Here is a 23,936-nt window from a genome sequence, read left to right on the forward strand (position 1 = left end):
GTAGAAAGGAGGAAGCTGGGAGGTTGTAGACTAACCGCCATGATAGAAATGGGAACAGAGGTGCACTGCAACAAAATAGAAAATACTTTATTGCATATTATAGCTATTTGCAGGCCTAAAAGTCCCATGTGCAATTCTTAAACAAACAAGAAAGTCTGATAACTTTGTCTCTGACTATTAATATTAATAATCTTATGACCTGTTTTCCATTTATTTAAGTAAATAATTTCATTTCTTATCGCTCCTTCCTGGACAGACCTAATGATACCGTGTTACTGGAGCCTCTTCACCTCTAAAGTGTTAACAGAAACCTGCATCACTGATGAGCTCAAGTACATTTTTCTCCAAATTGAACGTGACACGACACGTCTGATGCCATTCAAAATTCTTCCGGGCCAATCCCAGAGTGCGGAGCAGCTTTGCTCCTCCTCTCCTCTTCCTGTGCACCGCATGAGGGCTGATGGTGTTGAGGTGTGGACGGCTGCCACTGTGGGGCAGGTATGATAAATGGAGGGAGCATCAAATCAGAGGCTTGTCACTTTTTACATGCATGTCCTCATAAAAAGTTATTTCCCTGACGATAATTCGAGGGTGAAACTAGTATATGACCTGGTGTTCGAGCTGCACTCACACATTTCCTGCTGGTTTAATGACGTGCATGCAGTTTTATGCATAAAAACTAGGTCATTTATTTCCAGCTCCATCAACTTCCTCACAGACCGTTTCCTTCATCGTCAGCATCATCATCATCATCACCATTACCATCACGAGGAGGATGTCATGCACACTTTCTTGACGCTCAATTATCATGTGTGAAAGTGCTTAAACAGTTCATTGACTCAAGTGGTCTCTGGTTACAAAGCATCCACTGTGCTGTCTTATAAAGTAATGGCAATAAACAAGTGGTTTGCTGTAATTCACGTGATGGCTTTGAAGATACAAATACAAATCCGACACAGCACCAAATGCAGCATCAAAGCAGCAGATCTCACTTGATAACACGGATCTTTTTATGGCCAAAAATGGCAAAATTGTCTTACATACAATTCTCCAAAACCACTTTCAAAAAATGAACTACGTCACATGACGACGTATCCGGGCCAATCACTGTGCACGGGAACCTGCGAGCAAGAGACTGAATGGGAGCAGAGAGGCTCACTGTTGGGCAACAGCGCCTTCTGCTGGCATTTTAATGGCTTCCCCCCCTTTCCCACGGCAAAAAATAATCATAAATACTAACAAGTCATTTCACCTAATCATCTGTTTGATAAAACTATGGATACAGATGTGCAAGAACGCAGAAGAAATTGCACTTTCCAAATGCAAATTAGTTTATTCCAATGTGTGTCTCTTAAAACAAGATGGCCCTTGGATTTAATTGAATTCTTGAAACAAAATGAAACTGCATTTGGTACAATTAGAATCAACTTTGGCAAATTGGCCTTGATTTTCCAAATATACGTGTAGCCTGAATATGAAACGAGTGCCATGCTAAAGGACACGGTATCCAGTGTAGACGTTATTACTTATGAAGCAGGTAAACCAAAATAAACTTGCTGCACATGATGACGGTGATAATAAATATATTTGTTTCTAGTACAAAACCAAAAACTTTAAATAAATAATACAAACATAACAGCTATACCCTATAGCTTTCATATAACTTGATATAAAGAAGCAGTTGTTTTCACACAATAATCCAAAAGAATGCAATATTGAACTACATCTCCGGGGAGATTTAAATAAGGGTGAGAAGGGAAAACCAGATCCATGAAACTGCTATTTGTTTAAATATATGCAGGGCTTGCAGTCTTGCAGTCAGACATTATACATAAATATATACAACAAACTCAGAAACGATGTAAGCTATGAACATTGTCAAATTGGAAAAACACAGAGTGAACCCTGTCTAATTTGCAGGCTTCTACTTGTGCCTGTCTTCCAGGGTCCATTTTGCCGCATTGCAGTAAGGCTGTAAATACTTTCGCAGCTGCCTGTCAGCCAACAGTGAAATACTGTCTTTGTTCATGATGGCCCCATCTCCAGGCAGCTGAAGACGGCTATGAAAACTCTGCTTCTCAAGCCAGGCTTGCATATGTGAAATAAAGCAAAGCAGACTTGTTCTTTGTCGCATTTTAGCAAATGAAAAGCATGTACAAATATAGTGGGGTTTGTCAGATCAATGCAGATTTTCTGGTCGCTGAAGATATCCAAAATGATAGAGCTTTAGTTTCATAAACAGGAGGATGTATATATCTATATATATATATTAAAGGCGTGTCGATGTGCAGAAAGCTACTTTCAACTGAAAACGAAATGTGCAATGTTTGGTGCCATAATTGTTTTTCTAAGTCGTGGGACTGCACTCAGTGATGAGCATCAACAAATACTCCTCTGACATCATCATCACTGACTTTAAACACGAGCTGTTTTTCTGCAGAATAATCTCGAAGTAAAAGATGTGAAAACATTTCTAAGAAACATTTAATAATCCAGGTGTTTATTTCTTAAAATACTACTCCTCGATTCGTGCAGCATAACCGCAGTAACGTCACATTTGTCATCATTACTAACACCATTACCCACATTTTTTAAGTTTATAAAACAATTTATTCTAACATGTGAAACAAGCAAATAGCATGAGAGCCATTACCCTGCTGCTAATTTACATGAATAATGAGACCGGAAGCTGTCAAACTTCACATGCAGACACATGAGCGTTAATAAAGCCCATTATCACACAGAAGGCTTACCTATAGCCGGGAGGTAATCCATGTTTATTCTTAGAGGTTTACCTATGCAGAGCATTTCGATAAAGCAGTGAAGAGCCGGTGCTGCTGTGTGTATGAAGAGGTCAGATGTGTAGAAAGTTGAAACGCTCCTCGTGTCATCCTGGAGAATGAGCAGCGCAGTGCCGCAAATATGTGCTGATCAGACGTTTATGAAACGAATGCAATTTTTAAGAAAGCCGACCGTGGCGTATCGGTTAGAGCGCCATTGACGCAGAATGCAGTGGGAAAAAAAATCGCCTGGGAAATCAAGAAAAGAGCCATGAAGACGTTTGCCTCTCACACATGACCAGTGGCATCCAATGACAGGCGATGGAGGCACATAAAAAGGTCTATTACCAAGTTGTAAATTGTCCTCTCACAAAAAGGAATTTCGACTGCAGCAGTTGTGCATATAATAGCAGAAGCCCCTCCACGTCCTCTGGAGACAAACAAGCGCCCCCCCCCCCCCGTGCTTTTTGTTTCTATCACTCGACTAGAAACATATTGTATCTTAAAGTGCAAAAGAGCAATTAGACTAGTTTTAGCTTCATCATAATACAAATTCGTTGATACACAAAAATTAAACATAATAGTATACAAAATGGTTCCATTTTTCTTGGATATGTGGAAAAAATATGTTGACGTAATGTTTGAATTGATATAAACAAAACATAATTTCAAATTATATATATATTTAAAGTTATATGTTATATTTTAAGTATTTTTTAAGTTAAATGAGTCTGATCGTTTTTTGCCCATAAAGGACGATATCAAGTGTATTTATTTTCTTTCCTTTTTAGTTTTTTTAGCAGCAGCCTATATGCAAATGTTGGCAAAATTCACGTTAAAGCAAGCTGTCTTATTAGGCTTAATTGTAACTAACATTGTTTTGCAAATTAAGAAAAGTAAATGTAAATAAAAAGTATCTTCATCAAAAATAGTCTAGGACATTGGCCTTTATGTGTGCACGTTCAATTATTATTCTAGACGACGAAATATGTTTTTAATTGTGTGGCTAAATATTGTTAAACTGTTATCACGTCCCAACACGTCCATACGTACAATTCTGCAGCAAAAAATAATTTATTTTTTCTCATTATTGTTCTTCTGGTGGCATGCCAGACTCACTGTGCAATTTATAGTCAAGCTATCGGCCTCTGGTTTCCTGTGTGTGTGTGTGTGTGTGTGTGTGTGTGTGTGTGTGTGTGTGTGTGTGTGTGTGTGTGTCTGCGAGAGATCAGGATTCGTTGCACAACTATGACTTGGATTATTGTAACTCTAGTCCATTTGGGAAAAGGTCATTCAGATGTGGATTATTATCGCTTTAGTTTCGGTGCAGAGATACAGGACTGTTTGTTTGCTCATTCCGCTTTTTTCCCGAGGTCCCAGAGTCGCCTCGTTGGTAGTGGACCAATGCACACTAAATGAATGATGGAGAGCCAAAGACAAATCTAGCTCCCTCACATTGGCCATTTCTTTTGATTAGGGAAAACAAATGGTGCCTGCCGGTCCGTTAGATAGCCTAATAAGAGCGGCACACATCAGATAGTTAAGCATGCACATACAAATACAAGCCGACTAGTTAGTAAGTTGGTAGTTAGTTAGTTAAATAACCTTTTTTTAGTGGGAAACTAGACGTCAGCATTGCCCTCCACTGCTTTAGTTTTAAACTCCTGACTGATCTGACCTGTTGAAAAAAAGGAAACCTATAAAGCAGGGGTCTCAAACTCGTTTTCACTCTGGGCCACATCAGCATCACGGTTGCCCTCAAAGGGCCGGTTGTAAATGTAAGACTGTGTAAATGTAACTACTCCTAACATATTGGTAAATAACTGTCTCTGCATTCGATTATTGTTTATTCAAGTGTTAAAATATTGTACATGCAGTTATATAAATGTAAAAATATATTTAAGCACATTTATGTTGTTATAACTTAAATCCTTTTAATTTAGGTTTAAGAAACACACATCAAAGATCAAACTTTTAAAGAAAATAGCAAAGACAAATATCAAACACAAGTTATTACAATAACTTTGCTCAATGCTTAAAATCCTTTCAAGGGTGCGTTTGCACAATCCCACGTGAAGTATTTCATGTGTTGTAAAGCCACGTTTAAAGTAGAGTTTAATGTACTCACAATACATTTATATGTCAAATGTAGGGTAACCAGCCAACGAGCTGCTTCCATGACTGTTGTGTTCAAGTATCTCATAATTTGGACTTTCTATCTCATAACTTCGACTTTCTATCTCATAATTTCGACTATGGGGATATTTTTATTATCAAGTTAAACTTTTAATTTATTTTTTTTTGACATTTTTTAAACTTTTTTTTCTTTTTTTCTGGCGGATTCGCAGGCCACATAAAATGACGTGACGGGCCGTATTCTGCCCGCGGGCCTTGAGTTTGAGACCCCTGCTATAAAGCATGGGGTCATCATGGATGGTGATGATGAGGTGGTGAGCTATAGGCTTTACACGCAGCTGCAACATTGTTAGACACATAAAGGACTAATAAAGATGTGGCAACCACCAGGACAGCACGTCTCACAGAGTAGCAAGTCTCCATGTCTGCATATTAATTGAGTCTCTCACAGTATCCCATGCAGCTTAATAGAAAGCCAAAGCAGCGTCTTTTTATATCAGTTATCTTAAGAAAGCTAAGCATCCAAGTAAATCGTCCAGCTCAGTAAATTCGCTAGTTGAAATTGCCACCCCCCTAAGGCTTGTATTGAATTTAAAAAATATTTAAATTAAAAACCTGATTGTTCCGAAAGCGAATTAAAAAAGCATTACAAAGAGAGGTTCCTATACCAGGAAAGTATAGGTTCCGGTACTGCGACATTATTCACTAAATATATGGTTTACTTTTATTACAGAGCATATTGGCCTAAATTCTGCGTGGCCTGATTCAAAGGAAATCAACCCAAATATGCAGAGGCTGTTTTATGTTTACACCATGTTGGTTCCACTGACAATTTCAGTGTTTGCGATGATCTGGGGCGGTGAACGAATTCAGAATCGGTCATAAAAACTGATCCTATCATCATAGTCTGCATAATAATGATACAAGTGTGCACATGAGTATACAAAGGCTCTGCACCTATAATGATTCAACATGCATTCAACTACGCTATTTGTTCCGTTGATGTTTTATTCTGTGTTCCTCTTTGTCTCCAACAGAACATCACGCACACACACACACAAACACACACACACACTCACACACTCACACACACACAGGTCAGGGGCGTGAGACGTCACACAATTCACTCTATAGAATACCTGTCGAACTGCTTCATACCTCAACTGTTTCACGGTTATTGTTATTGTTCGTGGATTGGATAGGAGACAATATGGCGTAGTTTTGACGTAGTATATGTGATGGGGTGTAACTATACATTTACTCAAGTACAAGTATACATTTGAAGTACTTGTGGCGTATACTTTACTTGATTTCCTGCTGCTACAATATGCTAAAAATGTAGGGAAAGGAGGGAACTTTTTATTCCACTGCCTTTACCTGACAACTTTGGTTATTTTGCAGTTTAAGATTTGACGTCATGCATATCATGTTTAATAAGTTAAATCATGTGTTTTGGAGCCTATGTGAAATTAAAAAAACTGCCCAGAATATAAAATACTTCATATCAGCTTCACCTCGGGCCACTGCAAAGTAAAATGCTAATTACACGCATCAGTATTAATGACAATAATGCATATCCCTGGATCATTTTTCAACATTATGAGTGCTTTCAATTTTGATGCATTTCGCTGATAAAACGTACTCGTTGCCTGCTTATATTGTCCATGCAGGACTTTTACTTATAATGGAAAATCCTAAAAGTCTACTTAAAGCTATACAGGATGAGTCTATTGACAAGATATATAAATGAAGGTGAAACAGACTCACTTCCTCAGTCTCTCTCTCTCTCTCTCTCTCTCTCTCTCTCTCTCTCTCACACACACACACACACACACACACACACACACACACACACAACCCCCAAACTTGTTCTATACTTTCACATGTGTTCCCTATCGGTCAGAAACAGTTAATTTCCACAGCTCTTATTTTCATAATGCCTCCACACTCAATAAGACTGCACATTTAATGTGTGACTCCAAAGTTATCTGCTATAACATGAATATGACAAGAGTGAAGTTGAGTGTAGCTGACCCTCACTCATGATCTATGGAGAGACACACATGACTATATAACGGTGAATGAAAGAAACTGCTTGAGCCGCTTATTGCCTGCGTGTGAACAGCGTGTAATCACGTAATCATATTTTTTTTTAAATAAAGAAGCTGAACATCGTCATTCTGGTGTCAAGTTATCAGCCGTGACAGTCTTCAGTCTACTGGACTCATCACATGTAGCACAATGCACAAAGACGCAAACAACTCTCTGAGCGCTGCACACAAAATAGCAAATAGTAAATGCCTCAGCGCTTACGCTTGATGCAGTAGGTTTTGCATCATATATATATATATATATGCTATTTTCCTCCAAAGGCCCAATACGAACCATTGCATTTTGAATGCAGTTGAATGTGAGCATTGTTAGGGGTAAAAGCACAGGGCACAGTGTCGCTGTTATGTTTGGTAGCTCCAGAGTCACTATTGAGTTTCAATAAAATATCATCAATATTTTTATTATTATATTATTTATTTCAACAAAAATAAAGAAATCGCTGCTATACTGCATGTAACATGCTGAAGAGGAATATGGCCTTTGAATGGAAAATGTAGAGGAATAGATTTCCTGTTGTTGTTATCTGTACATTATGATAACCTACGGCTGCTCCTATTTGCTCTATAGATTAAAACTGGCTGCTCTTTTATGCAAATGTATCCGTGTTGCTGAGATGTTGGGTCTTTCAAATATGCAACTGTTGAAAGAAACGTGCTATTTTCATTGTTTTAAAAAAAGAAACAGCTCTTAATTAAGAACAGAAAGTATTTTTAAAAACCGACCCCTGGACTTAGATGACATGTGTTGTCTTACAAACTTGCTCTAGCTGTGAATGAATTGCTGTAACTGAGACTAAAAGACCAATATCGCCCTCTAGCGCTCTCATTACTTTTACAATGAAGCATACTGCTCCAGCAGATTGTTTAGTTCTGCATAATTCAGGGGTTTTCCATTTGATTTTAAATAGTGCATTTACAAAAAATGTATGTATTAATTTGCTCAAATTTAAGAACAATTTAAAATTATCAAGACGTATTTTGTTTCATGCAGTGCAGCCTGTATGAGGTCAAATTAGGACACATTGGTTTTACATTTCAATATAAAATGAATAAGAAGTTACAACTACACCGGACATCAGTCAAAGTTTTTTTTTTCTCACCAGTGGGAAGTGCAGTATAGGAATAAACGTGACCATTAAGGTGGGGGTGATTTCCTCTAAAACAATTCATCGGCCAGACACCCTGTGGAAAAGTGGTCAGCAACAGACACAAACGCCCCAGAAAAAAGGGAGTTTCAAAGGAGAGCGTAATTACTGGCCAGGGCCATAAACTCATTTAGGCCAGACGTCTAGCCATTTCTATGGCTTTATTGGATCGCGTCTCTTCCTGCTTTAAAGTAATTATTCGTACAAGTTGGACAATAAATTGGAAATCCACCGCAACACCTCTCGCAATCGTAAATACTTTATGACTTGTTCTTCTCTGTTTCAAATCCACCGTTTCAAAAAAGTGAAATTCAACACGCAGAATGTAACCTGTTGGAATTATACAGCGATTTGAATCAATTCAATCTCTGCCAATCAATTTGTTGGCTGCAAAAAGAGAAAATTGTAAATACAGCGGCACACTGACTATGGGTTAAATTGTGTACATGTGTTAAAATTATGCGGCTAAAATAAGTTGAGATTCAGTAGCAGCCGTACTGAAAATGAAGGTTTAGGGGATTTTTTATTTTGTATTAATAAAACTAATTACGTAAAGGAAATAAACCAACAGTATGCAACGTACAGAGAAACGTGTTAAATTCATTAAAGGAAAATGTTAATCAACACATTTGTGTTTGGATTTCGAGAAAGGAAAATGCACGCCTTGTTTTTCCTTCACACTTATTAGGGCGACAATTTCAAGGTAAAAGTCTTTGCGAAAAATTGGGTCAAAGCAGGATTTAGTGATGCAGTATATCTCCATGTGTGTGTACCGACAATAGACAGCAGTCGTGCGGCCGTGAAAATGTTTTATATACAACTCCAAATTCTTAACAACTATAAGCATTACACATAGACACGTTTCCTACTGACAAGGGAGGCTCAACAAATCTGACAAAGTTGCTATTGCGGTTGAGTGAAATGCACAACAGGGGAAAGTATCAGATGAATCAGTATTTTGACGGATCCAGTCTGAACGTCACAAAGACAAACTCCTGCAAACACGGTATGACACGGACACGCAATATTACTCTAGAGGGTCTAAAAAAATAAAATGGCTACCGAAGCTCCTACCAAAATGAATTTAATTGTTCAGATGGCTTCCTTGGTACAAATGTGTCAAAAAGCAATGATTTCATAGCAGCTCTCTGCCGCTCCTCTCTCTGTTCATCTTCTTCATTTTCATCCTCCTGTTCTGGAACCAGATCTTCACTTGTCTCTCGGTTAAACTGAGTATGCGGGCCACTTCATAGCGTCGGTCTCTTGTCAAATACATGTTGAAGAGGAACTCCTTCTCCAGCTCTAAAGTCTGATATTTCGTGTACGGGCATCGCTTCTTTCTCGTGGAGCGTGCGTGAATCCAGTTCGCTGCAGGGTTGTCTGAAAAAACAGATACAAGTAAAATACACGTGATGAGGATGTTTATCGTTTTAAACTGCATTCATTGTTATCAAATTGGGGTTCGGGAAGCTGTGAGGACACATGCTGTCTATGAAAAGCAATATCAGAAATTGTTTAACAACGTGTTGGGGGACAAGGTGTTGTTCAGACAATGCGCAAATATTGCTATATATAGGGCCTACATGTTTTCCTGTTATTACTAGTAGGTAGAATAAGAATGAAAATAACATCCAGATATATCGCTAAAGTCCATCTCGGGTAAAAATCTCATCAAAAAGGAGCAACGTGTTTCTACTGTGGATCCTGTGACATGAAAAACTTTAGGATCCGCTGTAATAACCCGAGCAGGGCGGGTTTTTCCCCTTCCCGAGCCGAGATATAGCAGCCATACGAGACACTTTTATAGGTTAGTAAAACCTCCAGTTTTACACACCCAGCTCGTACAGTTCTTAAGGTTGTAAATCAGGAGTAGCTATTTCGTTTACTTACTTGGGTCAAGTTGTTGTTTCTCCTCTTTGGGCTCGCTGTGGATCGAAAGTTCACTTCCACTGTGCTCTTTGGTCGCTTTTTCCTGACACTCCGATACTCCGCATGCGAATTCACCGGCGAGCGGCCGAGCCTCTGCCTCCAACGCGTCGCACTCTGTAGCTTTCGGTGGCAAGACGTCGGGCTTTGTTCCGTACGAGCGGCTGCTGGAGTGAAATCCGGCGAACGAAACGTGGTTGGAGATGGGGTCCATCCAGGAGCGGACGCCCACATATCTGCCGTCCGAGGCGGGGAGATGAGACTGGTGGTGGTGGTGGTGGTGCATGTACGGATGATAAATCCCCTGCGGGTGAACCGAGGACCACGACGACGAGAAAACGGCGGACTTTGGTGCAAAATGGCAAGAGGAGAAATCTGCGTTGTCCCCGGCACCTGACGGCCTCGGGGTCACCGTGTGCGGAGCCTGAATAAAGCGAGCACCGTACGCATCCTCCGGCTCCTGCCCCATTATAGCGTCCACATAGCAGTTACTGAGAGTGCCACTGGAAGACATTTTTGATCTCTTCCTACTCATATAATAAGGGTTGAACTGTTACGGGAAGCGTCCCTCTATGAACAATCATAGTATTTTTGCTGGCCTGCATCTACAGGGATTGGTTACATGGATCACGTGGTCATATTTACCAATACAGCGAGTAAATCAATCCTGCCCTTGCTCTCTTTTTTTCCCCGTCAGGTTTAATTTAGCTTTTCATTTCACATATAATAAAAAAACAACCATCAGATGTGACTGGGGGAGAAAAAAATCGCTCAAATGATCAAATAAATGCAAATGTCTATGTTTTTTGTGTTCCTCCTCATGTGCGGTGGCTGCAGGACGCTGCAACAATACAAGCAGCTTTAAAAAAAAAAAAAGGATTAAGACACATTCATCTCTTACACACAGTCCACCAACACCCTGCATCTTAATGTTGGCGAAAACTCTCCTAATATCATGCTGATACCCCCAATGCTTGTAAAATGCTTTATAGACTTACGGAGTCCTCGTAAAATAGATGTAATAACATGTTGTAAAATAACAGAAGCCATTTCCGTTCACAATGCGGTGTATCCTTTGTTATTATTCGGCGACCAAACATTTTTCTGGGTTGGCTTGCATTTTAAATGCTAAACCGGAAACGGCAGTTGTGAAATTATTGAATTCATTCAAAGGAGGGCAATAATGTCTTTATGCATCAATAAATGTTTTATGAGGTGCGTGTGATTATACATGCCGTCAATAAAAGAAAAAGAAAAACATAGGCTTGGAGACGTCGGTCTGTGTCCGTTTTTTTAAGCAGAAATTAACGTTTGAGCTTCTTATAAAAAATACTTTTGTCGACCTTCAAATATGTTCAAAATCTAGGTCAGGTCTGCAGACTGGATCAGACTGACAGTGACGTATCATTTCATCACCGATAATCATAAAATAGGAAGTCATTCTGTACAATGAAAAGTTATTCTGTACAATGAAAAGAACTTCAGGCTGCTGAGGCCTGTGAGGCACAGAAGGAAGGAAGAGCCGAGTCCTGTTTGTGAAACTGTGCTTGAACATAACAAATCCCGTCTGATGGTCCTTATAGGCTGTTAGTTTAGTCATAAATAGAACTAAGAATCAAAGCACCATGTTTATTTCATTACACGACCCCCGCCTCTTTGCGTCGCTCTGCTGCACTGGTTGTACACAAAAAGGTACATTTCGTGTTATCGTGTGTTGATTTTTTTTCTTCTTAAGTTCACAATTAGTCTAGTTTTCAGTTTGCCTTCGGGGAGCTGGAATGTCTTTAAAAGCATGAAATAAAAGGCAAACTATTGTAACAACTAAAAACCGCATGTGTTAAAACTGCTGATAGCCCACAAACTAAATATTAGAAGTGAAGCTTGTAAGTTCATAGCTGCAGTGAAACAATTATGCTCGAGTTTAGTAAAACTACTAACGCATTAGGGGTATTTTTGGAACACAATTTCTTTTTTTGCAGTAAAGTGCAATAGGCTCATTTATTTATTTTTTCCTTCCTCTTCAAAGCACTTTAAAGCAAACTAATGCCTGCGTCAATGCAGATAATACCGACTTTCTATACAGTGATATAGCAATGTACCTGAAGTAATTGAAGACAAGAGACTTTGATAGCATAAACAAACAAAACAAGATTATTTGACAATTTATTGCAGTATACATGCAGAAACATGCAATGAATTCACAGATTAACATTGTTTTCCGCCATAGAAACATTTCACTGGCAAATGGCCTGCACTTATACTGTAAAACAAATGTTGCACGACACGACAATAAATGTGCTTTCATGACTGAAAATAAGAACTCTTTTCCAAACGCAACACAACAGAACATCCACGTCTACTGGCTAAAGGGAAGACATATACTTCTCCAATAATTTAAGACCCAAAAGTGTTACCCTGTGATGAAATTAAACAAATACACGACGAATTGGCTTATACAGTCACAGTTTCGTTGAAATTGAAGATAAACGTCTAATGCCACTGAAGCATCAAACTGCATGTGAGAAAAACAGAAAAAGGCAGCTAACCACGGATGCATGCAAGCTCACGAAAAGGTGAGATTTGAGGTCAGTTCACGGATGCGGTTTTCTCTGTTCATTTTCTTCAGTTTCATCCTGCGGTTCTGAAACCAGATCTTGACCTGCCTGTCGGTCAGGTTGACGCCCCTGCTGATCTCTAGGCGGCGCTCTCGGGTCAGATACATATTGAAGAGAAACTCCTTCTCCAACTCCAAGGTCTGGTGCTTTGTGTAGGGACATCTTTTCTTTCTCCCACTTTTTGCAGTTAACCAGTTGCTCGTCGGGGTGTCGCAGACTGCAAAAAGATTAAAATCATTGACAGCTTTCAGTATTTTAGAGATTCAGCTTGGACTAACTCACCTGCTGCTTTGGATTTTACCTCTGGGAAATAACACATATGAATATTTTCCCAGAATAAATACCATGCAGGGGATGTTATTAGTCACGTACAAGACACCACTAATGAAATAGAAATAGAATTAAACCCCCAACTGATCAAACCGCGCACCAGAAACACATCTTTACACAGCTTGACATATGATCAAAAACTATAATTATTTTTATCAAAGCTTCAAATGTATTTACATGTTTGATTACATTGTTACAATCATCAACCTGAAATAAAATATCAAACTAATTGTGTCATGTTCTAAAGATAGAGGCTCAACTATCCTGAATTGCACTGCTGCAAATGCACCAATTTTAAAAGCTCCTGCAGTGATTCAATTTAGCATTTATGCAACAAGTATGGCAAAGATGTCAGGTTCTGTAAGCCGTGCAACATGCCCAAAGATAAGACAACAAAGTGAAATGTTTTTTTATGCACATTATTTAAATATCTAAAGAAAGTGGAACACAGACTACATGCTGCATGGTAAAACCATTCTCTGTTGCCCATTACTGCAACCTGAGAAAGACTGTCATTAAACATTACGACTTTAGGGTTGTTTGTGTTTTATACTTGGTTTTATGATGCTGGAGCCTTCTCAGCAGCACTGCAGCGACACAAGATAAAAGCTTTCATTGTAGCCAACCCACCTTTTCCTTCCTTCTGTTGTAGCTTCGGACTGGACACAGAGGCTTCCATGTTGCACTTTTTCTCCCCGGAGCTGGACTGGGGATCCGGACTTTCTACGGGAACTGGTGTCCTTGAGGTCTCGTGGTTTTGCGGGACGTCCTCGCTTTTCTTTTCCACTTCTGCACAATTTGAAGGCGCCGATGAGGGCTGCGGTTTCGGGGTGACCCGGCTGAGCTGCGTCAGTGTTTGGTTTGGACTCGGCGGCTCGTGGCAGTAGTTTTCCTGATGTTTCCCATTCGCATAAGTTTGACTCAGTCTGAAATAGCCCGGAACCGGGATCTCGGGACCATCGACAGGACAAGATTCGGAAATAACGTTAGAATATGCGGGGAGCTCTGTCGAGCTGACTTTTTGTACTCTCTTATCGGAGTACATGCAGCAGTTACTCTCTTCCTTTATGCTCTGGGAAAATGTACAGTTTGACATCTGGTTGGAAGGCTGTATTCTGCAGGGTCTATTCGGATCAGTCCAGTTATCTATTTGAGGTATGTACGAGTGGACATTCATGCCCATATTTTGGTGGTTGACCTCCCCTCTTTTGCCGAAAGACGGCAGGAGTCCACAGGTTTGCATTCCGTAAGTTCCCATTTCTGAGGCAGACGGCATATACATGTTGCTGCTGGAGTAAAAGCTGTCCGACCTGCAAGCACCAATTAAAGAGTCCACTAAAAATGTATTTGCCGCAGGAGAGCTACTGGGAAAGGACATTTTGGGGGGTTAAGTTCTTTAGAGGAGAGAGATGTCCTTTGTAAGATGACATATCTAGGAAAAACAATCTCCGCGTAAGTCAGGATGCCTCCCGACCACATGACAAACCCACCAATGAGATTTGAAAATGGCCTTGAGACGCAGCCTCCTCTCCCTGCACACACACTCTCTCTCACACACACACACACACACACACACACACACACACACACACACACACACACACACACACTCGAACTGCGGATGCAGACGTGGTCAACAGCGACACCTACAACACGGACTTGAAATTGGTTTACAGGCTTAACAGAGGCTGTTCAAGCAAACCGAAAGAATCAAATTTTTTTTAAAAATGACTATTTGAGTTACATCCTAAAATAGTCCACCCTCGTGTGGATCTTGTAACACGTAAAACATATGTATGTGAAACTCAATGAAATGTTTTCAATGAGTTAAATGCTTCAAAGGATATGCGTGTCTTTGTGTAAGAGACATGAGTGTGTGTGTAAAATGCTGCTTATATGGCGCGCATAGGGGACAACTGCAGACCATCCAAAAGAATGTAACCATCTCAATTGAATGTCTTTTTTTAATCAACCATTCATATCAACAGAGTCCACATATTTGCATATATTTACTGTCTTGAATATCGTTGAATTAAAGTAAGAGATATCAGTATAATAAATACACATTGTTAACATACTATCTGTTCTGTCAAGCTCTCATTATTTCAGGGTTTATGGGGTTTGTTTTATTTCTTGCATAGTTTTTTTTTCCTTTTGATATTTTTCAATATAACAGCACCAAACTATTCAATGTAAAGACAACGGCCATTTATAATTTCCTGCTACATGGCAGCATCAAAATAAATAATCTGGAAGGTAAAATATGTTCCCCATCCACACATTTAAATTGACAAGCTTCTAGAAGCTCTGTATGCATGAAGGTCAACTTCATAACCTTGCAAGGATTTGCCTTTCAAATAAATTCCACTTATAACGGATAGAAAACGGGTCCTTTATTATTTGCACGGATTATTAAGCACAATGTATTTCAATTTTTTCACAGGTATTTCCAATGTTCAAAATAAAACCCTGGTGGTGTACAGTCTGGGGATTATTCAACTCGGGGCTCCATTGTTTTAGTCTGCAAGGAAGTCAAATGCAAATGTGTGCAACAGTGTGCCTGTTAAACTCAGGGGGGGAAAACAAAACAATTACCTGAAAATATCCACCAGCCACAAATATCAACGACCCACAGCTCTTTTGCAAATAAACAAAACGCAGTAACTGCAGCTTTAAATAATGAAATCTTTGGTATTTATGTGAAAAGCTTTAAATAATCCTACACATTTTAGAGAGGCTGTGTAGTTATGTCTGCAAGGCTCTTAGATGTTTACATTTGGTGGTAAATAAGCACATAGTATGCAAATCATCTCGACATCACAGACAAAATATAGGCTCATTAACCCAAATTGAATCACTAAATAAGTGCAATACACGTTCAGTTATTAAAAAAGAAGTAGCCTAACAGACGCATCTAAACACTGGCACCATGTTTGTTTTAATAACCATGTTTCAAATAATGCAATTTTTTTAAAGATAATGTTGGTCTAGTTTGCGTCTCATGTGACGCACTGGACTGAAAGAAAAACGTTACCCAAATATGGAGTATATTCTTTAAGTACAATCAACATTTCATATAGCAGAAAAATGTAGGCTACACAAGAACCGTCAACGTGGAAAACAAATTGGACCTCGGGTTATGTAGTAGTAATAATAATAATACTAATAATAGAAGCAATAATAATCTAAGGCAAATACTGATCCACTTATATTTCAAACATAACGGTACAGCACATGAAACTAAAAAGTATAGCCTGAGGGTAGAGTTAAAAATGACACTGATATGGTTATTATCATTATCATCATTATCATCATTATCATTATTATAGATTCAGGCAAAAACGTTGTAGTTTTTTGCAACAACACTTATATTTAAACAATAATATAATAACAGTTATACAGCTGTAACAGGAAATATGAAGCACATCAACAATCCCACAATGCCAGAATATCTGGTGTCTCGAGACATATTTCAATGGCCTATAAGGTTGTGCTGCCTTAAGGTAAAGATCGAAGTATGTTTTTAAAAGGTTCAGGTGACAAAGACACGGAGTTAAAGTATTTTTATTTAGTTTGTCCTTTCAAAACACTTGGACATGACTCTTGAATGTACTTGCCGTCCGAGACACGAGTCACATCAGTTAAACTGGGCACCGATTGAAATAAATAATGTTTCAGATTAACTGGGTTTATTTTCTTAAGTAATCTGTAGCCAGCACTGTTGAATGGTTTGATACACTAAAATAAGTGATTTTTGGACGTTAAAAAACAAATCAACAAATGCAGGCCTACAATCGGTTGAAAACACTAAACAATTCGGGCCACTGGATGCAGTTGGAATTCAAACTAAAATGTAAACAAAACCTGGGTTTAACGGATTATTCCTACACTGACTGATTTTCATGCAGGTTAGATGATGAATTTGGCTGAATTCTGCGTCTCCACTTGCAGTCAAAGCTGCAAGTCTGCCCTCATGTGGATACACCGAGACTATCTACACAGTAGGTAGGGTAATTTCACTGTAGGACATGATGACAACCCAATTAAACGCTTAATGAAACCCCAGTTTTCTATAGCCTTTTTGGGAAATAACCTAAATGTGATGAACCGCAAATGAAATGAACATTAATCTCCAACTATTTTTGTTTTTCACAGAGGACGCTGGAAACAAGAGTTGCGATTGTTTGTGCATAGAGTTAAAGTGAAAATAATCACATGAATCAACAAAGTGACTATTTGTGTGGAATGAATACGTTTATTTACTCCGTTCTTTTGATTACAAAAATAACAGATATACAATACGCTGCTATGTCAAAGCAGCCTGGGATCAAATGGAACTACACAAAAATGGACACGTTTCACCTGCATTAAGTCGGCATGGAAACACGCTTTTTTCCGACAACAATTATAAATCTTTCCCCTTTTGCAGCAATTTTAGAGGCGTAAAAGCCACATTTCGCCTATATGAGAATCCTTGAAAAGCAGATAAACTTAAACATTACTTATCCGGTCATATAGCGGTCCTTCTAAGAATATCCTCCATTTTATCCCAGCCAGCAACTTACAAGTGCCCAGAGATGCCAGAAGGAGCTAAATATGGACGAGAAGAAATCTCCTAAATTCTCTAAACGTGTGGCTTTGAGACAGGAAAGAGCATCAGAGTTCTTGTGGTCTGGGGGTTGGGACACCAAAGTCCAATAGCCCCCTATTTAGACGTTTACAGCTACGTTTATTATTATGTCTAGACGGTTCAAGGTTTAGTAAACAACCCAGTGTTTGAAAGCAGAGGAAATAACGGGACATACAGGCCTGGAAACGCTACTTTTCCCCATTGATGAATGTCGAGAAAAATCCCACTTTGCTCGTGTTATGTTTGTGGACTTGGTTAAGTTCATGTGACAAGTTTCGTGACTATGATACAACATTTGTCGTGTCTACTTTATTTCACACCACAACGTGCATTACATGCGTCTTATAAATGGACATTACACAAGGAAGAAGCCTACATACATTTTATATAAATAATATGTAAAGCACATATTGCTCTTTGCTGGGATATTTGTTGCCAATAACACGAAAGTATATGAACACAAATAAATAAATGCAGAAATTAAGAAAATATGATATATAGTTTTTTTCAAAATGCTAGATTTATGTTAAAAAAACAGTTCGAACAAGATGATGAAGGTTCAAATATGGCGAAGGGACCAGTCTTTAAAACATGTGTGTATAGCTCCTATTGTACTGTGTGTGTGTGTGTGGGGGTGTGTGTGTGTGTGTGTGTGTGTGTGTGTGTGTGTGTGTGTGTGTGTGTGTGTGTGTGTGTGTGTGTGTGTGTGTGTGTGTGTGTCAACTATCAGAATAAAGGATTCCCAGTGAAATACTGTAGACGGTCGCGGTTTAGCTTTTTCTCTTTCATCCTCCTGTTCTGAAACCAAATCTTCACCTGCCGATCGGACAGGTTTAACATCCTGGACAGCTGAAGCCGCTTCTCTTTGTTAATGTACACGTTGAAGAAAAACTCTCGTTCAAGTTCTCGGATCTGGTATTTGGTGTAAGGACACCTCTTCTTCCTGGATTTGGTTGATGAAGCTGCACAACAACAACAAGAAAACGGGAAAAATATATATAAGATCAAGTTCTAAAATGTTGACTATAATGCAGTTAACGGGTTGAAGGTTGCATTTATTTATGTAATTGATCATTTCTACACAAAGGCTCCTCGGTAATGCACATACACATAACACACAATGAGATTAACAAAAACACCAGATTTTCTATTAAAATTAACTGCACTAATTTGTACAGGACAGTATATGCATGGTATCCTATTGCATTCCATAAAAGTGTAATACCTGCATAACATTACCTATAAACCAATATAATACACTTTAATAAAACGATTTTCTCGAATGTATCCATACATATCACTTTCAGCCACACTGTCTAGTTATCAGACACAAGGCAACCTTTAAAGTATGGTTTACTTAACGGTTTCCCATTGTAAATACCTTTACAACCGTAAACTAAATCTTATAGGGATATAAAAGCGTTTGCATGCATATAAAGAGCCACATAAACCTGGACGGTCTCGGTGGTTGACACACGGTTCAGACAGCCTATTGTTTTACTTGCACGTCTTATATCCAAGACAAAGAGGCAAATACTCACTCTGTTGGTTCTTGTCGCCGCAGTTGGAGGATGAATCCTCGTCGACGCTCCCGCTCGGGTCAGCTTTGTCCTGCTCTAGTTTGGTTAAAGCCTGATTGGTATTCACAGCATCTGTGGGAGCAGCAGAGTCTGTCTTTTGTTTAGGGAGCTCCGCGTTGGGCTTGTCCGAGTTTTGACTGTCCAAAAACTGGTCGAAGACCTGGGGAAGAACCCCATTTCGGCCGACACCGTTGAAGAAATTGCACGGCGAGCTCGTACCACCGTGGTGACCGTACAAAGACTCGTTTTTGAATATCACATCCGCCCTGCTGCTGGAGGACTGGATCAAGTCCCGATGCATTATCTCGTCCGTTGAGTAGTAAGACGCGTAATTGCCCCTGTAGTGCCATTTGCTGGGATGGTCCAGTCCATAATCCCTGAACGCGACTTCTCGGACAGGTTGGACTTGGGCAATGTTGGGCGAATAGGGGAAATTAATCTGACACGATGTAGTCTGCGGTAAAAAGGAGGAGACTGATGTAAAATCTGGCGTCGAAACGTAATAAGTACAGCTCGGTAAATACATATTTGACGCACAGCTGCGATCATCGTATTCCGTCATATCTCTTCTTCCCCGTTTCCTCTTTGCAACAGAGGAGAGGAATTGGCAGCTTGGCTGTGTTAAACTTTGTCCATCTGTAGCACCACAGGCGCGTGGAAAGACCCCGCCAGGGAGAAAAAATCGGAAACGTAGGCAGACCTGCAATACATCTTGATCGATTCTTGAGGTAATTGTGTCATGTGATCCAGCTAAGGAATTACCATACATCAATATCAGTCATTAAAAACTGTCCGGAGAAACTCATGTGAGCGCATACCAGAGACTCCATTGGCTCCCGGGCTGCAGAGGAAACTCCTCTCCAGCCTTCTTGCCCTATAGCTCTAGGAAAAATTAATTTGTGAACCACCGCTGGAATATTTAATTGAAAGCTTTACAGCTCCATCGTCATTGTATAATGACATGTAATAACATTCACACGCGCTCAAATATGCGCACTTTGGAGTGGACAACGTGTGTTTATAGCAACAGTTAGGTTGGAAACGTAGCAGTTCAGCTCCTCATTTAAAGCAGAGCTTGAGGAAAATAGCACCAAGGCCACCGTGCATGCACTTTTGCTGCACAATCAAAACCACAAGCCTGTGTGATTCACAAGCGACTCATTAAGTCACTTTTTATGCAAATAGCCTACATTTGAGGGTTCATTAATCACTGCGCACCACGATGGTCGGAAGACATTTAAATACACAACAGGGAAATATTTTAAGTCACCGTCGGATACAATTGTATTGGCCTGCAGCATGCAAGCAGGCACAGGCACCACAAAAGAAATAACGAGACCAGAAATTGACTGCTTTTACACATTATTGTATAAATTCCACGGCGAAGCATGCAAACAAACCCATGTGGGACTCAACTTTGACCTCTGTGTTAGACTGATGAAACCTTATATATGCTGTTTCCTTTTTCATTTGTTACAGCTAAATAAAAACTGCGGATGAAAAAGGGCGAAAACAGCTTAAACGTCCCACAGTATGCTACTGCAGAATGCAGGAACGCTGATTGTGGATGCCAAAAAATATAAGCTAAATCAAATCGTGAGCATTAATCACTGAGCACATTTAGCATGGCCAAGTCCAAAACAACTGGCTTTGACCGTCTGTGGTCTGGATGATGTCCACCAAGCATTCAGCAACAAGCCTCTGCTCCCAAATCATTGTATTGCACCAAGACAGCCATGCCTGCAGAGTTTAGGCCCCTCTTCTCGGTGGAGATCAACGGAGTTAAAACACTGGTAAACGGATACACGTCGGCAAGCCTCCGTCAATATTTTCGGTTTGCCTTTGTGAGTATGATTTGTATTTTCACACTATATTCTACTACTCGTAAGAAAATAGAAAAGGGAAGAAAAATATTGAAAGACAATGAAGTACTTCATAGTTTTTGCAGGTCCAATGCTGGACCTAGAACACAGAACTATCATGCAAATTGTGCAGATCCAGTAGAAACGCAGCTCTATTTGAAGGCCAGTATTGTAGTTAGAGGACAATTAGATTGTTCAGTACTTTAGGTCTGAAGGTCATGCACAATGTGAAAATACCTCAAAGGCGACTGGGTTTATTGTTATTGGGGGTAAAATCAGCTCTGTGGTCCGGTGCTCTTGTTTTCAACCTTTACCACACTTCACGTTGAAACCACTCAGGCAGTTAACGCCATGCAAGCCAGTAAAATGTATTTATTTAGAAAAAAACTGACCATTCCTTCAACTAATTTATCCTGCAGTTAAAGTTTGAAGATTGCAAAGATACATCTTTAGACATCACCGACAATCAAGAGTACTGCAGTGAAATTTTAAATAATGTAAGACTAACTTGCTCAGTTTCCAAACAAAGTAAAGGCGACCTGTTGCTTTTGACTTGGGACACTGTTTCGTTTAGATTGTGGCTACTATTGTCACCAATTACCGGTTTGCTGTGAAGCATTTTGAAATGTCGACACTATAACTATTATTATTATCATTAGCCTATTAGTTCTAGATCCGTTTTGCACTTTTGGATTACAATATGTGATTTTCTCTGACTGAGACAAAAAAAAGTATTACTAATATGTTCACTTGAACATTTCACGCTTCCATCTTAAAAGTTACAGTTAAAGGTTTTCAGGGACCAAACTTGAATTCAACTCAAATTGTCCACTACTACAATTTCACCAAATATTAATGGGAAACTACTTTAAAAATGTCCATATTTAGTTTAACTAATTTCTAAATACTGATAATTAGCTTGGTGCTAATATTGTGGCATATAGCAATGCACAGCCTAACTAACTAACTAACTTGACCTTAACTTTGTTTGGGCGCCCCCGCTATCTGAAGTTGCTATATGACGCTGTGTGGCTGCATTTGGCAGTAACGCAGTAAAGCAACTAATGCTGAAGAAAAACGTTGCGTATCGGACGCATAGAACACTCAGAACACTCAGAGTATAGCCGTTCAAAATAGTCTGAGCAATACAAACTAATAGTAGGTGAAACATGTGTGGGAACGATTTTAAGCTGACAAAAAAGACAAACCTCCAGTTGGGACAACATGCCCAACGCGTCGTCTGAGTTTGTTAATGTCGATTGTGTGCAAAATGATATTGAAATTATAGCAAGATTGCACCAATAACAATGACACAATAGCCACAACAGATCTACAAAAGAAAAGACCAAAAAAAAAAAAAAACACTGGCATCTGTGACAGTCACTGATGGAAGAACGCTCTCTTCGCTTTTCATTACAAATGACTGCTGAAATTTGACTCCCACTTAGCTTTTGATATGACTGCAGTGGTGAATTCTTGTTGCAGTGATGCGGCGATGATGACGTGATAATGATGCAATGGGAGGGTCCATAATTAGATCCACTCTCATGTAATGTATCACGTACTGGCTATGTTGGTGGTTGGCATAACTCTTGATCGTTGACTTTAAACTCAGTCTGACCACCTGTAACCTGAAGTCCTCAACGTTGTCATAATGTGAAAACTACAGTGAAGTAGGTACATATAAACAATGACACAGCGAGATATGCACGCACACGCACACACACACACACACACACACACACACACACACACACACACAATACACACGTAATATACAAGACTGTTTTTGGTGTGCGTAAAGTTCCAATAAAGTAAAGGATTCATATATGTTCTTTGAATTACACCAGATACATTTGGTCATATCCACGGTAACCTCACTCTGTCATGTGGAGGTTTGCCTGTGTGTGAATGTGTGTGTGTGTGTGTGTGTGTGTGTGTGTGTGTGTGTGTGTGTGTGTGTGTGTGTGTGTGTTTGTTTTGCTGTTCTGATTCTTTAGATTATTTCTGAAGGGATCATGCACATTAACCAATATAAGCTATCATGTAAATAGATTTGGCCATTCAGGCTAATTCTGACAGCGTCTATGAAAAGCTAAACAAAAACAAGTGACAAATATGAAAGAAAATGCACATGTTAGTAAAACAATACTATTTTGGAGTATTTGTTATAATTTACAACCAATACGGAGGATGATTCAGACATTTTTGTCAAGCAGTCGGTGATTTTGTTCTGCTGCCTGTAAAAATATTGTATTTAATATCATATAACCTTTGAAGCCGCTTGAAATGAGTAAAGAGACATTTACCACAGGGATAGCTGAATGCAGACAACGATATGCAATTTAAAGTGAGTGGAGGATTGTTTCAAGATGATATTAAAGTGTCATAGCTTAAATGAAAAAAATAATAAGTTTGTTCGTGCATACATCATTGATTTATAAAGTGAGGAGTATTCAGTTTATCGTAAGTAAAAGGTTACAGAACACTCATATCACTGCAGGCAGCCAAAACACAACAACATTGAGGTAAATAAATCCTCTCCACTGCTATTTTTAAATCAGTCAAATATGGTGGAAGAGGTGCAGACTGTTGCACATTCAGATTGCAGGTATACATATAATGATCAATAGGTCCTGAATGAGCATGAATACGTAGGCTCAATGAACCGTATGCCATTCAATACACTCCCTAAAAGACAAAATGACTCACAAGATGTACAGTAACTCGTCTTTGGGTAATTTCAAAATCATCTTTATTTACAAATGTATTGATCTGCATGCTGCGTCCATTTTACAAAACGTGTGTCCGTGCGTAAATA

At 39.3% G+C, this 23,936-nt stretch overlaps 3 protein-coding genes across 3 annotated transcripts; all 3 read right to left on the minus strand.

Moving 5' to 3' along the window:
* Positions 1-8,835: 8,835 nt before the first annotated feature.
* On the minus strand, positions 8,836-10,662 carry hoxd9a (homeobox D9a). The gene is made up of 2 exons (XM_079169735.1): positions 10,063-10,662; positions 8,836-9,552 (listed from the first exon to the last, which is right to left on the minus strand). Exons 1-2 carry the CDS (start codon positions 10,631-10,633, stop codon positions 9,308-9,310), a joined length of 816 nt encoding a protein of 271 aa, XP_079025861.1. The 5' UTR covers positions 10,634-10,662; the 3' UTR covers positions 8,836-9,307.
* Positions 10,663-12,386: 1,724 nt separating this feature from the next.
* Positions 12,387-14,443, minus strand: hoxd10a (homeobox D10a). Its single transcript, XM_079170772.1, has 2 exons — positions 13,674-14,443; positions 12,387-12,930 (listed from the first exon to the last, which is right to left on the minus strand). The coding sequence occupies exons 1-2, from the start codon at positions 14,419-14,421 to the stop codon at positions 12,662-12,664; spliced, it is 1,017 nt and encodes a 338-aa protein (XP_079026898.1). The 5' UTR covers positions 14,422-14,443; the 3' UTR covers positions 12,387-12,661.
* Positions 14,444-18,350: 3,907 nt separating this feature from the next.
* hoxd11a (homeobox D11a) lies at positions 18,351-20,022 on the minus strand (the record flags this gene model as incomplete). Its single annotated transcript, XM_079169753.1, has 2 exons — positions 18,351-18,635; positions 19,215-20,022. 2 exons carry the CDS (start codon positions 20,020-20,022, stop codon positions 18,400-18,402), a joined length of 1,044 nt encoding a protein of 347 aa, XP_079025879.1. The 3' UTR covers positions 18,351-18,399.
* Positions 20,023-23,936: the final 3,914 nt, after the last annotated feature.

The sequence above is a fragment of the Pholis gunnellus genome (genome assembly GCF_910591455.1).
Source record: "Pholis gunnellus genome assembly, chromosome: 12".
Lineage (NCBI taxonomy): Eukaryota > Metazoa > Chordata > Actinopteri > Perciformes > Pholidae > Pholis > Pholis gunnellus.

Excerpts from the sequence above, each read along its gene's own strand:
- hoxd10a (XM_079170772.1), bottom strand. The coding sequence starts at position 14,421 with ATGTCCTTTCCCAGTAGCTCTCCTGCGGCAAATACATTTTTAGTGGAC. Across the intron at positions 12,931-13,673 it reads ACAACAGAAGGAAGGAAAAG|TCTGCGACACCCCGACGAGC; the intron begins GTGGGTTGGCTA and ends ATCTTTTTGCAG.
- hoxd9a (XM_079169735.1), bottom strand. The coding sequence starts at position 10,633 with ATGAGTAGGAAGAGATCAAAAATGTCTTCCAGTGGCACTCTCAGTAAC. Across the intron at positions 9,553-10,062 it reads GAAACAACAACTTGACCCAA|ACAACCCTGCAGCGAACTGG; the intron begins GTAAGTAAACGA and ends CTGTTTTTTCAG.